The sequence below is a fragment of the Triticum urartu genome, chromosome 7, assembly GCF_003073215.2.
Source record: "Triticum urartu cultivar G1812 chromosome 7, Tu2.1, whole genome shotgun sequence".
NCBI classification, from domain to species: Eukaryota; Viridiplantae; Streptophyta; class Magnoliopsida; order Poales; family Poaceae; genus Triticum; species Triticum urartu.
Genome location: NC_053028.1, coordinates 680804712 through 680820566, shown reverse-complemented (window position 1 = coordinate 680820566; position 15855 = coordinate 680804712). Strand labels below are relative to the sequence as shown.

At 49.0% G+C, this 15855-nt stretch overlaps 2 protein-coding genes across 4 annotated transcripts; one reads left to right on the top strand and one right to left on the bottom strand.

Moving 5' to 3' along the window:
* The first annotated feature begins 7267 nt into the window (after positions 1–7267).
* LOC125524132 (phosphatidylcholine:diacylglycerol cholinephosphotransferase 1-like) lies at positions 7268–9705 on the top strand. The gene is made up of 2 exons (XM_048689208.1): positions 7268–7894; positions 9074–9705. Exons 1-2 carry the CDS (start codon positions 7481–7483, stop codon positions 9551–9553), a joined length of 894 nt encoding a protein of 297 aa, XP_048545165.1. The 5' UTR covers positions 7268–7480; the 3' UTR covers positions 9554–9705.
* Positions 9706–9754: 49 nt separating this feature from the next.
* LOC125524131 (phosphatidylinositol/phosphatidylcholine transfer protein SFH2-like) lies at positions 9755–15096 on the bottom strand. 3 transcript variants are annotated; one of them, XM_048689205.1, is made up of 11 exons: positions 14813–15096; positions 14634–14662; positions 12393–12476; positions 12243–12296; positions 12055–12132; positions 11435–11488; positions 11148–11207; positions 10963–11058; positions 10666–10767; positions 10499–10579; positions 9755–10376 (listed from the first exon to the last, which is right to left on the bottom strand). In XM_048689205.1, exons 1-11 carry the CDS (start codon positions 14865–14867, stop codon positions 10092–10094), a joined length of 978 nt encoding a protein of 325 aa, XP_048545162.1. In that variant the 5' UTR covers positions 14868–15096; the 3' UTR covers positions 9755–10091. The 3 variants fall into 3 exon arrangements, with proteins under 3 accessions (XP_048545162.1, XP_048545163.1, XP_048545164.1); XM_048689206.1 differs by lacking the exons at positions 14634–14662; positions 14813–15096 and adding an exon at positions 14182–14220; XM_048689207.1 differs by lacking the exons at positions 14634–14662; positions 14813–15096 and adding an exon at positions 14099–14120.
* Positions 15097–15855: the final 759 nt, after the last annotated feature.

Below are 15855 nucleotides of genomic sequence, written 5' to 3'. Positions count from 1 at the left end.
TGGTTCCAATAACCTTTCGCTTCATCATTCCTTTGACTGGATGTCATCACCGATCGATTACATCTTCATGAAATCTTGCGACAAATGTGTCATGATCATCATCAACATTCTGAGCTTTTCCAGGACATCAATCGAATTCATGATGAGAAATACAATCCTTCCCCTCAATGATTTATGTTATCATCGACAACATTCTTGCCTTCCCCAACACAAAATTGTTCATATAATTTTGGAAATACATCCTTTTTGGCATGTCGATGGATTGTGGCTGGGCCCGTCGGCCACACCCTCATCTTTTCCCTGCTAAAATTGTATGACTTATTTTCTAAGTTGTTTCTGATGGATCCTTGGTGTATCCAAAGTCCAACCTTTGCTTGAAACCATGTCAATGCTATCTCGAAGCATGTCTGTGGTAATCGATCTCCAATAAGAACATTTGAAGCACGATACTAGATTTTCTTTATCAATTATCCAAACACCGTTCTATGGGTAATGTCAAGAAATTTATTTCCCCTTACCTAAACGATTTTATACTTCTATCCTGTCATGGATATCATGCTCTGCTTGTCCTTGGGAAGGATATACCCTTGAAATATGTGTTTAAAACACATTTTCCTTTCCATTGTTCTGTTTAATCTGACAGTTACATTTTCCTTTCCATTGGTTTGTTTAAACCTTATTGTGATCTATATTATATAAGCAGTAGTATTCCCTGCTTATGTAAACACCTCGTTGTATCACTCTGTTAGTAAGACCCTGTTACTATTGTTGATGACATTCCAGTAGCCACCGATGGAAGAGAACTTTGCCTAATGGCCCGCCTCGTTCAACGAGCAGGAAAATGGTTCTCTTCATCCCTCGCCCTTGGTACCGACGTTGTTGCCGACATAACTGACAGGATACCCTCTGACATGCCTTGCTATCGTGACCGTGCGAGATGTCATCGCTCCTTCTATTTTAACCCACATGGTGGGCCCATAACCCAGAGTTCCACAGGATCGGAACGTGACTCTCCTGTATATCCTTTATGCTGAAGTATCTTATGCTCTTGGCTTTGTGTGTTATCACGAGCCACCCTCCGAGAGATGATCTATTCCCGATGCTCTGAACCCTTCTCACACTTTGTTCAAGTATCGATCGTTTGTCCATTCGCTTGAAACTTCTTATTGTACCTTCATATTTTGCTCTCGACGTTTTCTTAAATTTCAACTCGAGAGATACTTCTGTCACATTCCCTGAATTGTTCACCAGATAATTAACCCTATAAGGGTCAGTTCTCCCGAAGTTACTCTTTACTTCCGCACTTAAATCTCGGGACGAGATTTCTTGTAGTGGAGGAGATTTGTAACATCCCCAGCATCGCACTACAGTAATCTCCCCCTAATGAAGGTCATGTCATTAGAATATCATGCCAAAATGCCACTTGTCCAAAATCTGCTTCAAATTCAAATTCAAATTGCATGTCAAATATTTGCTTTTTCTTTCATGCAAATAAAATAGTTCATCCTATGGCAAATAATCCCTAGATATTTGTCATGTTGAAGCCAACATTTTTGGAATTCCCAAATTGCCCCAAGGGAATTTATTATCTGGTCCAGCAGTATATAAGATGTCCTTTTCATTTTCTAAAAATGCTTGGACAACTCCTAAAGGCCCCAATTTTTTTGTGGCAATGCACTTTAATTCATTGGAATTGTTTTGGCCATTGGCATATTTTTGCAAAGTCATTATTGGCTAAAAAGAAAAAGAAAAAGCTGCTGGAAAAAAGAGAAAAAGAAAAAGAAAAGAAACGGGAGAGGAAAGAGCAACCCCCCTGGACCGAACCCACCTGGGCCGGCCCACATAACCCACCGAACCAGCCCAGCCCCCCCCCCTACGCTCCCCCGGTCGACTTCCTGTTCGAGCGACCGCGGGCGCGGTCGCCGCCGGACCACGTCGCCGACTCCGGCGAGGGGATAAGGCCCCGCGCCTCCCCTTCGGCTCCTTGAGTCCTTCCCCACCTACCTCCACCCACTCCCAGAATCCCCTCACCCTCTCCGCATGCGTGTTGCCTCTCCCCCTTGTTCTCCATCCACCTTCGAGCGCCATCGCCGCCGCCCTCCGTCGTTGTTGCGGCCACCGGCGGCCCCGCGCCCGCTGACTCTATCGGCGAGCTCCACCGGGGTCGACTCCGTCGTCTGGTGCCCTCAGGTGGAGCTGGGAAGCACCGCTGACGTCGCATGACCTCGCCCCCTTCCGCCTCTGTCGCTGACGAGATCCCTCGATTTCGGCTACCCCTGCAGCTACTAACCCGTCAACGGCCTGTCTTGCGCCGCACGATGAGCTCCCCTGCTTCCCCTCCTTCTCCTTTTTCTCGCACACGCCGCCCAACCGAGCTCCTGCTGTTGCCGTGCTTCGGTCGCCGCAGATGAGCTCGCCGCCGTAGCTTTCCTCGTGGTCATGGCCGTCCGAGCACACCGTTGTGCTTGGGGCACCCCAATGGTGCGGCCGGTGCTTTAGATCGCTCGCACGCGCGCTAGGTCTTCGATTCCGCCGAGCCACCGTAGGTCACCACCGCCGGCGATGTTGCAGCTCCCTGCTCCGGCCATCTCCGGTCGGTCTAGAGGCACCACTCGATGCGCGACAGCCTCAGCTTTTGAACACAAGTAGAACCACGCGTTTTGGTGCACCAGGGCGAAAACCTGAGCTGCTCCAGCGTTCAGCCGCCGCGTTTTGGCTCGCCGGAGCCATCTCCGGTGCGTCTCTGGCCGACGCCGATGTGGCACAGTGGGCCCCGCCCCTAGGTCGCTGAGCAGTGGGCCCGGGTGGCCCAGTTGACCGGGTTGACCCAGTCAACTACTGACTGGGCTGCCCAGTGAGGCTGACATGTGGCCCCACTTGTTTAAAACATTTTATACATAAATAAATCTGTTAATTAGTTTTAATTGTTAGTTAGTCGCTGACACCAGGGGCCCACCCCTCTAATTAGCCTGTTAAATTAGTTTAATCCATTGTTAAGCTAACAAAGGCTGACATGTGGGTCCGAGTGGCCCCACTGGTCAGGTTTGACCTAGTCAGCCGCTCTTTTGACTGCTGATGTCATCAACATTTCATGCTGACATCATATTCCATTTCTGTTAATTTAATTAATTCCGGAAAATGTTTAAATCTTTAGAAAATCATAGAAATTAATCCATAACTCGGATGAAAATGTTTTCTACATGAAAGTTGCTCAGAAAAATCCAACGAATCCAAATACGCGCTCCTTTCATCTGTCACATGCCCCTAGCATGTTGAACATGGAACCGTTCCCCCTCTTCCACCTATCCGGAATTCGTCTAACGCCGGGGATTCATCCTCGGATGTTTATCCCCTCCGTCTGCAACGTGTAGTACTATGTTAGGACAAACCTAGCTCTGCCTATCATCATGTAATGCTTAGTGATGCATCTGTTTGCTCTGTATTTACTGTTCTTCCCCCTCTTCTCTCCGGTAGACCCCGAGACCGATGCCGCCCCTGTGATCGACTACGTCTCTGACGAGCCTTCTTCCTTTTCAACAGAGCTTCTAGGCAAGCAAACCCTCCTTGAGCATTCCGATATCGCCCATTTCTTTCCCTCTCATGCTTGCATTAGAACTGCTACTGCTTTCTGTATGATCCTACTCTGATGCATAGCTTGTTTTTGTTACCTGCTTTCATACCTTACCTGCTTATCCTAAACTGCTTAGTATAGGTTGGTTAGAGATCCATCAGTGACCCCACCTTGTCCCAGATGCCTCGCTTTATGTTCGATGACTCGATCAATGTGATCGACGTCCAGGCTCCGACACCACACATCATCCTCCCTTAGTTGTACAACTCTGTAGAGTTACCATCGAGTGCCGAGGGTGGAACCACTTACATCACTCCTGATGAGATCTCTATAGTGTAGCTATATGGTCGAGGTCATCGAGGGTGATTTCCACCTTAACCACTTCCGTTACGGCTCTGTCGTGCAACCCCTCAAGTGTGAACCTCGAGGGTGGATCCTCTTACGTTCAACCTGATGATAACATCGAGTGGAATTCATCGGGGGTGATTCCTCGGGTTTCCCCCCTTGGTGTTAGACACACAGTTACTATGGTTACTATGACTTTACACTGAGCCATATTACTAAAGACGGGTCGGCCCTGAGGGGTACCCGTGCGAGCTTAATGGCAAGTGATGTGGAGTCGGGTTGACCTGGAAGGTGCCCGCGAGATACTTACGAGGCGTGGCCGAGCATTCTTAGCCCTTGCCACAAGTACTCGAGACGGGGCGACGGGGTCACATCTTTCGTGAGTCTCTGCTCATGACCGCACTGCCAATGCAATAATGGTTTGGATATTTGATCCGAGGGGCCTCTGGCCTGATAGCACTAACCATCACGTGGGCATTGTATGGGCGTTCTGCATCGTATGCATCAGCCGAAGCTTATTAGACGTCAGTGACTGAGCGGCGTGCGCCAGGTTGGACTGGTAAGCTCCTGGCTTTTTAAGGAGGTAGCTAGGTCTGCTCACCGGCCGCCCATGCAACGTGTAGGAGTTCCCGGGGTGATGGCCAAGACCCCTGGGGCATAGGTTTAGTCCGGCATGCTGGCCTCTCTATTAAGCCTAGGTCGGGTTGCGGCGTATTGTTTGGCCGAGGCCAGGCATGACCCAGGAAAGTGTGTCCGGTCGGAGTTAATCAAGCGTGGTGGGTAAGTTGGTGCACCCCTGCAGGGAAGAAAACATCTATCAATAGCCTATCCTACGGTAACGGACACTTGGAGTTGTATCCCGATCGATACAACTAGAACTGGATACTTGAGATGAGAAATGGATATGCGAAATGGATAGTATGGCTCTGGGATTGCTTTCTCGCAAGGAGTCGAGAAAGGATCTCTAGCCGAGGTTGATAACACTACTACTTTACATTATGTTGATCTGTACTCTTCTATATGCTGCAAGATGCTTGAAGATGCCTGAAGATGCTAGTCTTCGATAGGCTAGGTTTTCCCCTTCTCTTTTGGCATTCTGCAGTTTAGTCCACAGATACAACCCATTTTCTTTGATACAGATGCATACTTAGTTTAGATCTGATGTAAGTCTTGCGAATACTTTGGATGAGTACTCACGGTTCCTTTGCTACCTCTTTTTCTCCCATACTCGATTATTGCGACCAGATGACGGATCCCAGGAGCCAGGCGACACCACTGATGACTACTACTACCCCGAGGGTGCCTACTACTACGTGAAGACCGCCGACGACCAGGAGTAGTTAGGAGGCTCCCAGGCAGGAGGCCTTGCCTTTTCGATTGATGTTGTTTTTGTGCTAGCCTTCTTAAGGCAAACTTGTTTAACTCATGTCCGTACTCAGATATTGTTGCTTCCGCTGACTCTTGTGTATTCGGGCTTATGTATTCGAGCCCTCGAGGCCCCTAGCTTGTAATATAAAGCTTGTATTATTTTAATTTATGTCTAGAGTTGTGTTGTGATATCTTCCCGTGAGTCCTTGATCTTGATCGTACACATTTACGTGTATGATTAGTGTACGATTGAATCGGGGGCGTCATAGGCCCGCCGAGTCAGCGACCCCCGTCTCGGTTTCCCGCGGGAAATCAATGCCAAGGCTGCCGCCAGTCAGCCTTCCATTGATTCCTCACGGGCGGCGCAACGACGCCCCTCCCGCCACGCATACACACGGCGCCCACCCCCGGCCGCTATAAAGCAGCGCCTCCCCTCGCCTGTGGCCACACCCCGCCCACAGCCGCCGAGCTCTTCCTCTCTCTCCCCGTGCGTAACCGTCGCCGATGCTCCTCCCCTCTCTCCCCATGCCCAGCCGCCAGAATGGGCGAGAGGTTCCCTAGCGATGGGGCGACGGCCAATGCCTTCGGCAGCCACTCGTTCCACAAGTGGGAAGCCCACTTGGTGTTCTAGGCCAACATCCCGACGCCTCCCTACATGCGCGCCCCGGGGCGGTGGAAGCTCAGCGCCGGTGGCGTCCCCATCCCCTCGCTGCCCGACGTCACCACGCATGCCGACTACTTCGCCGACGAGGTCGACCGCGTGCGGGCGTCGCTGACGGAGGAGTAGCGGGCCCTCCCGCAGTACGCCGCCGGCAACCACAAGGTGTGGGCAGCTTACTTCCAGCGCCGGCAGGTGCAGCGGCTGGCCTCCACCAACAACGCGTCAGGGGTGCGAGGGACCAAGAACAGCGACGACCGCCGCCTGTGGTGTGGCACCCCCGGCCGCATGCTCCACGCCGTCATCCAGCATCTCGAGGGCGGCAACGAGCCGCCGTTGACGTACCCTGCCGCCCCGGTCCCCCGCCGGAGCGGCGGCCAATCGATGCCGAGGAGGGCTAGCTCCTCCTCTTCCTCCTCCCGCTCCTTCTCTCACTCCTCCGGGTCGACGGCGTTGTTCAGCGTCAAGGCCGAGGCCGAGCCCGAGCCCGCAACGACGCCGCTCGACCGGCGCACCCGCAGCGCAGGCATCGTCATCAATGAGGGCGGGCGTGCCTTCTCCTCGGCTCCTCCCCGCGTCGTCAAGCCGAAGACGGAGTCGGGTCTCGCCGCCGTGAAGACGAAGCCATGGCTCGCTGCCGTGAAGACGGAGCTCGACGACACGTCGGCCTTGAAGTGGGCGCGGACGGAGCTGGAGCGCCAACGCCTTGCCCTAGAGCAGTTCGCCGCTCGGCGCCGTGGCCGCGACGAGGGAGGCGTCATTGTCCTCGACGACAACAGCGACGACGACACGCCTCCACCGGTCCGCCGGGGCGACCCCGGGCAAGGGTCCAGCAAGGGCGGCCGCGTGAAGGAGGAGAAGGACGACGAGGACAACGACGGCGACGGCGACGGTGGCGACTTCGCCTCTCTCAGCGTGTTATTCGGCCCGTAGTCGCGGCCTCTTGTGTATTTTTTTCTAAGTATTTTATCTATGTAAAAAACTATTTCAGTTCGCCGGAGTATACTGTTTCGCCGAATATTTTGTCCTGTTACCGAATTTTAGTCGAATTAATATTCAAAAAAGTTTAAAACAGGCGCCTGGGGCCGACCTGAGGGCGTCGGCTGGGAACCCGATCACCCTGTGGCCGATTTTAGCGCCGGTTCGTCCCCGGACGACGATTTTTGGAGCCACCTAGGCCAACGGCTGGAGATGCTTTAACTCCGGACTTATTCGCAGGCTCTAAAATGACAAATATTTAGGAAGGGAGAGAGTACTACCCATTGTGGCTAGTATTAAACCGCCGGGCCTCTGCATTAAACACCCGCCTCTCTCTCTTTCCTCGGGACCTCCGCCACGCGCCGCAGCCGTCGGAGAGAAAAAAACGCTTACAAAAGCACCGCGAATCTCAAGGTGGGAAATCCACCAATCCAATCGGACGAAAGAAAAGAGAAAATTCCCACCACCGACCGCGTCACTCATGCGCGCGCACGCGCACCCGCGCTGAAAACGGCCCACCGCCCACGCGCCCCGCGGCCAGCCGACGCGTCCTCGCGCGCATGCCGCCGCCCAGCCTGACCGCCGCGAACGACCGGGTCGCCGCCGCCGCCTCCGCCGCGAACGGCCACGCGGGGCCGGACGCGCGCCGCCGCGCGGGCAAGGGCAAGAAGGTCCACCCGCTGCCGGCCGACGGCGCCGCGATGGGGGACGGCGCTGGCGGCGAGAGGCTGGCGGGCGGGAGGAGGCCGATGGACTGGCTGTCGCCTGCCGGGGTGGCCGGCATCCTGCGGCGGCACCCGCTGCCGGCGCTGTTCGCGTGCGGGCTGCTGCTCTTCATGGGCGTGGAGTACACCATCCCCATGGTCCCCGCCGCCGCGCCGCCGCTCGACCTCGGCTTCCACGCCACCGCCGCCATGCACGCCGGGATCGCCGCCCGGCCCTGGCTCAACTCGCTCCTCGCCGCGCTCAACACGGTGAGCGCACTTCCCTGCCATGCCTAGATCCGATCGGCGAATGAACCTAGCTCCTGCCGATCTGCCCATCTGCTCCACCAGCAATTTTTTTCCCCTTTTGCTTTTTGACCTCTTGATGTCATCGACCAAACGTGAAGGCAACCAGCGCTTTCGGTTGAGCAGAACAGGCTACATTGTAGCCACGCCCACCAGAAAGTGGAAACTGAAGAGGCTCACGAATTTCACGTAACCATTTGTCTTTTCGTGCAGAGTTTGCTCTCCTTTTCGTATTTTGTAGATGCAATTTGTCTCACATTTTACACGAACATACCATTGCCACCTCCTGCATCTAGATTTTCCGTAGAACTTTCACACCCGCTGTCGGCGGAGCAGTTTAATCCCAGTTTGAACTAGTACACTCCTATTTATACAATTGATAAAAAAATTAATACGCATCGGTGGCAGTTGCACATCAACATCTCTTGCTTTAATTATAGGAATGATGATGTCTAGGCTCTGGTATTGTGACAACAAGTGAATCTTTGTGAATTGTTTCCTCGCTCCGGGTGGTGAGGGAAGCAAAACTAGCTGGTAGCCATAAAGCAAAGGACCAAGAAACTGATGAGGGCATGTACAATGGTGGCATCACTATACTGGTGCCCCATGCTCCACCTAGATAAAAGGTTACTGAAGCTACTGTTTAGTTCTACCTTCATCCAACGGAAGCAGTAGTAGTGTTCTCAGGTTTGGTAGCTTTTTCTCTGTACAAAAAGGTAGCAAGGTACTGTTGAGCTCAGCAATGGTGTTTTCCAACGCTTTCCCATTGGCTGCCTTGCACTTTTTTCACGGGAGAACCAGCCTCCTCTGCAGGATCCCGTCTAGCGCTGCAAGCAGCATCTTTTTCTCAGGTTCAACTATCCAAGCCGACTTGGCAGCTGGGGCACCGGTCCATCCTGGAGCGTTGGCCTTGCCCTGAATGGTGTTGGGTGAGCTAGCTCACCCTAAAACCACTACCATCCAACTTTTCGGATAAGATCAAGAATATCATCGTCATGCATTCTCCACATACCCATGGATTTCCTGATAAGATACTGCATCTGGCTAGATAGCTACCCGGTCCCCGCTCCAATTGCCACTAGTTGCTAGTGTTGCCATGACGGAATCCATGCTGAATGTGACATGCGACCCTCTCATGTGCAGGTGTTCGTCGCGATGCAGGCCGCATACATCCTGTGGGCCGTCCTCGCCGAGCAGCGGCCGCGTGCCGCCATCGCCACGCTCATGATGTTCACCTGCCGTGGCCTGCTCGGGTGCTCCACGCAGCTGCCCCTGCCGGCGGAGTTCCTGGGCTCCGGGATGGACTTCCCCATGGGGAACGTGTCCTTTTTCCTCTTCTATTCTGGGCACGTCGCCGGAGCGGTGATCGCGTCCATCGACATGCGCCGCGTGGGACGGCGCAGGCTGGCGGTGCTCTACGACACGCTCAACCTGCTGCAGTTCGTCAGGCTGCTTGCGTGCAGAGGGCATTACACCATTGACCTGGCCGTCGGTGTCGGCGCTGGTCTCGTCTTCGACATGCTCGCCGGCTGGTACCTGGACAGCAAGAACATCGACAGCGGCGACAACCGTTGCTGCAGCAGCTGCCAGAAGGCTCTCGTCTCACAGAAGCTTACATCATAGGGCTATCAATGGCCGTGGAATTGCAGTGGACTGGACGATCCAAGTCATTTTTTAGAATGCTACTTGCTGATATGTAATTGTGTAACTGTGTTTGTCCTTTGTAAGTTAAGTTGCAACATCTTCTGAAATGCAAGTATCAGAAGCTTAAAGTACATCACAAGACAGGAATCAGCACAGGAACCAAGCTGGGAAGTGGCAACAGATGGCAAAGGTCAAGATGCACCATTTATTTCTGATTGAAGGATGGTACTCTCAAGATTATTTTTGCATCCATGTTACAGGATGATTTACTCCTAGCTTAGAGGACATACATATGACAGTACATTGCCAAAGTATACAACAGGTGAATAGGTGGTTATTTCTATCTAGTATACATCGGTTGCTTCTTCTACCTCAGTCTTGCACCATGGAACTGGTCACCCCACAAACAACAGCAGGCTGGTCAAGCAAACATCGCAAACACCGAAATGGATCATCAGTTTCATCACAGCAACACACATCTGTCGTGCCACACCGCTGACATCTTACACGGACACCGTTATTTTTGGTCGCCATCGGCAGACCCATTCTGTTCACCGAGCTTGTGAAACTCGGCCTGGATGACCTCCACAATCATGGCGTCATCGGGGTCTTGATCGGGGATGTCTACGTGCAAAGAACCCTGCTTGATGAGTTCCTGATTCAGCGCCTGCTGCTCGATGTAATGGTAGAGCTCTTGGTGGAAAGGGTGGTCGAGCGAGAAGCAGTCATCGATGCTGCTCAACGAAGCTTTTGATGAACCCTCGCGTCGACAGAAATGGGGGATGGAGGAATGGTCCATAATCTGCATAGTCCAAATAAATGGTCCATGGAGGTCTCATTCTCTTATCTCTCTTGCTTAATTAGAGTGCAGTAATGTCTTGATGAGCAACGAGTGATGAAAATAGCACTAGCAAGTAATCTTACCTTTAGGAGCTCATCTTTCCCACGACCACTCAAAACATGAACCTTCTTTCTTGTCCTCTCTTGCAGTAGAGGTTTCACAACCTAGTAACAAAATTAAATTACTATTGGGTCTTCAAAACAAAAATTACTAAATTACTGGTACAATGAAAAATCTTAGGCATCAATACCTTCCAACACGCTGAGAATATATATGGAGCATTCACAATATAATAGGTCTCGGCCTTTTCAGGGTAATTCAGTTCATCGACAGCAGATATTGCAGTCAAAATCTGCAATCCAACAACAGATAGCATCATAAATATGGACTAGCGTACACAACATGCAGATCTTATGCAAATATTTAGCTTTCTAAAAAAATGGTTCTTGTCCCTGTCACCTTTGGATGTCATAAACACCCATGTATTTTCCACTTCTGTATGTAGCCATAAAAGCGTAAAAATATGACATGTTCATGCAGGTCATACCTTCAATAGGCTCAGTGCTGACAACTTCAGACCAGTCATATCAAGAACCTTTATACAGGTGGTTATAGGTCGTCTAAACTTCTTCGTCGCCATGGGCTATGGAACATAAGCAAGGAAAGCAGGTGTTATTCAATCTCAAATGAACTAGATGATCTTGGCCATGTAAAGATTAGTTGCACACTCACCAGAATAATACGATCACGGTACTCATTGATCTGAATATGAGATTGCACATAGTAATGGACCTGAAAATGCAACATACTATCATTCTAAAGCACATAAAGAACGACAGATTGAATCTTCATGCCTATAATCCAGTAGAAATACATTTCCAATTCCATTAATATTGCAATTTGATAATTATCTTTAATTGACATGGATGCAAGCTGACAAACTAAACACTCATCAGAACTGTATTCACAGGGAGAAAGTGAAAACATCTGATTTGCAAAAGAAGTATATGGTCAATTACCGAAGCTTTGTCATATGTGCTCTGTCCAACACCAAAGGCAAACACTGGGACGCCCTGGCAAATGCAAAGGAAAATTAGAGTATTAAATAATTTGAAGGTTATCTATAGTACAATTAATTATGGTCTGAACACGATTACTTGTATCTCATAAAGACCCACAATTACCAAGGTAGTGTTTTCATAGAGACCTATAGTTTCAGAATGCAAAATCGTGTCATCAGGGGTTTAAGACGCCAATCTCCCAAACATTTTCTGATCAAAGAAGTTCAAATCTGGACCCTTTCTCAAATTTGTTACCGCTGATTGTTCGATATACATATCCTTTACTAGTGCAATAGACATATCTTATGTTTTTGAAGGTGAACGTATCTTATGCTATCCGTCAGAAACTTATCTGCAACGGATAATTCAAGGGTATAGCAGTATCAAAAGACAGCCATATAAATAAGTAGTGGTGCACAGCATTGGAAGTAGGGACCAAATAGCTACATCAGGTTTAGCTATGTCGAACGTTGCATGTTAGGAAACACATTATGATGAAACAAGTTCTAGAAAAGTGAAAGGATAGGACCCAACAATGGAAGGAAATAAAAGATAATTGGCTTAAGAAAGCTATATACCTCCTTTGAGTATCCCGATAACCCAACAAGCTGTGATTCTCGTATCGATCTATACAAGTCTACTGGGGTTATAGGTTTCTGCAATTGTCCAACACATGCAGATGATCAATAACAAGAAAAAGTAAACAGAAAAATCGACTTAACTGGCTTAAGACAGGCAAGAGTGTCTCAGAAGAATGGTTGCTCACCTCCAGTATACTGTCAATTTCATTTTGTATCCTCCAATTCAAACAATCCACAAGCTAGCAAAAACAAAACATACTTAATCAGTGAAGTTATCCATGGAACATTTACTTCAGCATTAATCACGTAGGGGAAAATATAAGCCAAGACCTTACCATTTTATGAGCATTAGTTACATGCCACTCTCTAGCTTTAAGGAAGCGCACTAGTGTCTCTGATGGACATCCCTGGTGCACATTCTGGAAAGAGAAATTCGTGTAATTGAGAACTCAACTCCCATCAAAAGCTACTTTACGATCTGTAATAGTAACAAAATCTTTGGAAAACTGAAAGAGCTGAAATGCACCAAATATGGTTTATAGTTCTCCCCAATATGGCTGTATGTAACACTCAGAATATTTTGAAATCTTTAAAGTATGGTATTCTTACACCAACTGTAGTTCTGGTAGTTTTGCCATGAAGCTAAGAGGTGCAGGTGGTATTTTCTTTGAAGGAGCTGTGGGTATTGCTCTTTTTGGCCTCTTTCTTTTCCTTAGTGTTGTGGTGCGCGATGGCTGTTTGCATCCTCAACACTATGTTCATCATGTTGTTGCAGAGGTCAGGTTTACTTTATTTGTATCAGCTGGATGCATTAATAAAATTGTCCGCTTTGGAAAAAAAAAAGTGGTTCCTCCAGTCCTCCCGATATGGTAGTATGTAACACTGAGCTTAATTTGAAATCCAAAACATTGTGTTATTTTCATATTGTTGTAAGCACTTGTAGTCATTATTAGTGTTTACATATGATAGTATCCCGATAATAGCAGGATCACATCAAGTGTTCCTAAAATTAGAAGGGGAACTTTGCAAACAGAGTAAGCAGACATGATCAGATGCTAGTTCAATCATAGAAGACGGGATTCCAGATGTAAGTGGCAGGTATATGCTTATCTTGACTTTCTTTTATCCTTTTTTCCATGGCAGAATCTTATGCTATAAAAGTCAGGTTTTGTTATGGCAGAAGGAATATAGAATCTTAGCCCTTAAAAGTCGGGTTTCGTTATCAGTGAAAGAATCAATATTCGTTTCCCATACAAGCCCCAGAAATAGACTATGCATAGTGCGCATTCATGGTACGATGAGCAATTATAGATCTTCCACAAGTATGAAAATATAAACATAACGAATTCGCATGCATTGGCTACTTTGAAAAGCCAGATATATTCTCTGAGACCGGAATTGGCTCATTTCCCCTATAAAAGAACTTGGGTGCTTATATTACTTGGTAGTAGTTCCATGTGCTAGTACTTTGCCTGCCTAATGGAGAATTTCAGCACAATAATTATGCTGCAAGTAGCACTGTCCATCTTGATTCCAGCTCCACTAGATAAGAGATTCTGCTCCGGAATAAGTTGACATCTCCTACTGATCAGCACTCAGGGCGTGCAAAAGCCTTGGTCTCAGGGAGCATTTCAGTAACCACAAAGCATAGAAAATGCAAGCAATTTTCTGGGATAGGATGTGTAGCAACCTGAGACCAGTGCCACCATACTAGCAGACTAAAAAGCGCGGAAATGAAATTATGCCGGAGAACTTGGAGCCTCTGCTAGAGGAATCTGTACTGGCCAGATCCCAGACGGCAAGGAAATTTTAGTGAGGAATACACTGTTACCAACTAATTGGGAGACTCGATGCCCCCAACAAAAGATCAGGAGGCTTCGAGTGCGAACACCTCACCGTCCACTAGTTGACTCAGTGGAGGTGAGATCAGAACAATTCCATGAGAGATGAGACACACCCCTCACTTCATTGTCCAACCACTCAAAATTACCCCCCGGAGAAATCCCAAACGTGTGGCCTACACCAAAGAACAAAAGAATACCTTGCATCCACAGGCAAGCAATAGCGCGGCAACTCTCCCTACCGAAAATCTATCATATCATATCATGTATACCATATACATACAGATTGCTTATAGCAGTAGCTCATCGATATTCAGTAAACCACCCTTGATCCAGCATGTTATCAACTAAATGCTCTGTTCCAACTTGCAAACAAAAGTGGCCAGCAGACTTGGAGATTAGATAGTGACTGATATCAACCAACCATCTATCGCCAAACAAGTGGTCCTTGTTTTTGACCTTCCCCTACTTTTCGGCAAGATGAGAAATTGTTTTTTGTTCAATATAAACAATGTAATAAGTAATATTATGATGCAGAGGCCGGCGATAATGAAAGTTTCCGTCATCTAAAAATCCATCTTCCCTGATCCATTTGAACCGAGATTGGGTTTGCAGACCTCTGAGCTGAACTAAGTGATTGTCTACACTCTACAGTCCAAGTGAAGCAGAAAACAGAGTACTGCAAAGGCATGCATACAAAAGCTGGAGAACAGAGAGGAGGAAGATCCAGCATACCTGGAACGTCTTCTTCAGCGGCTCCTCGACTGCAGAAAACCCAGAACAAGAGGCACACGTCAGTCAGCATTCAGCAGTCAGCACCGAGCAAACGCATGGTGTGTGTACCAAAACTCGAAACGTGGAAATGTAAGGACCGGGGGAGAAGAGAAGGGGTGAAGGGCCGCTCTTGCGCTAACCTTGGTCGAGGAGGTGGGCGAGCTGCTGGACGGCGTCGTCGCAGGCGGCCCCCATTGCGCGCGCTCGAGGAGGCGGGAGGGGAGCCGAGCGGAGCGGGGCGGCCGATTCTACGGGGTTCTGGCGCGGATTCAGGCTTCAGAGGGAAAGACGTTCAGGTTCAGGGGGCGGTGGACGAGGGGGAGGAGACGGTCTCCTCCGAGTCGTCGGTCGACCGGCTCTCGTCTTGGTCGGTGGGTCGGTTTGTCGTTGCGGGACGACTTTGGGTTGGGAGTCCGTCCACTTCAGCCGCTGCTATTATAGGCGCGCAATCCGGCGGGGATGCAGTTTTCTTTTCGTTTCTTGTTCTTTTGGGCATGCAGTTTTTTTCCTTTTTGCAGGGATTTTGGGCATGCAGTTCAGTTGGGTACGGATTCTGTCACCTCTCGCGAGTCGGATACACATCCAATTCAGAGTACTACCATACTTTTTTTAACACAGTACAGACGCAAGCGCTCATACATACGCGCATATACTCATCCTTATAGAGGCACACATGCACATCTATGAGCACCTCCAAGAGATTGAGGCGGCATATCGTCTTGAGATTTATGAAGTGTGCATCGCCAGAAATCCCGAAATAAATTCAGAAATAATGCGAGAATCAGGACTTAAACCTGATGGGTTGAAAATACCACTGTCTCTCTAACCATCCAACCACAGGTTGGTTCGCACTAGACTTTATATTTTGGTACGTATAGGCCAATGTGTTTTCTAATAAACGTAAATAATACACATAGGCCGATGTTTTCTTTTACGGGTAAAAAACTTTATTTCTCAAATTTATTGTCCACAAGAAGCTGAGAAAAAAATCGGATCACACTCGAACGGGTGGATGGTATTTTCTTTTGTCTGTTTGAAGAGCTGGTCGGCAAACGACTCGGAGGAGACCATCTCCTCCCCCTTCTCCACCACCCCCTAAACCTGAACGTCTTTCCTTTCCACGTTACTATTGTTTCTTTCTCCTTCTTCATATTGACCTTCTCTATCTTTGCCAATAAATGAT

Bases quoted from the DNA above. Each gene is read 5' to 3' on its own strand.
- LOC125524131 (XM_048689205.1), bottom strand. From the start codon at position 14,867: ATGGGGGCCGCCTGCGACGACGCCGTCCAGCAGCTCGCCCACCTCCTC. The intron at 11,059-11,147 runs GTGAGTGTGCAA...TATGTTCCATAG, and splicing joins ACCGTGATCGTATTATTCTG to CCCATGGCGACGAAGAAGTT. The intron at 10,377-10,498 runs GTAAGATTACTT...TGGACTATGCAG, and splicing joins GGAAAGATGAGCTCCTAAAG to ATTATGGACCATTCCTCCAT.
- LOC125524132 (XM_048689208.1), top strand. From the start codon at position 7,481: ATGCCGCCGCCCAGCCTGACCGCCGCGAACGACCGGGTCGCCGCCGCC. The intron at 7,895-9,073 runs GTGAGCGCACTT...TCTCATGTGCAG, and splicing joins TCCTCGCCGCGCTCAACACG to GTGTTCGTCGCGATGCAGGC.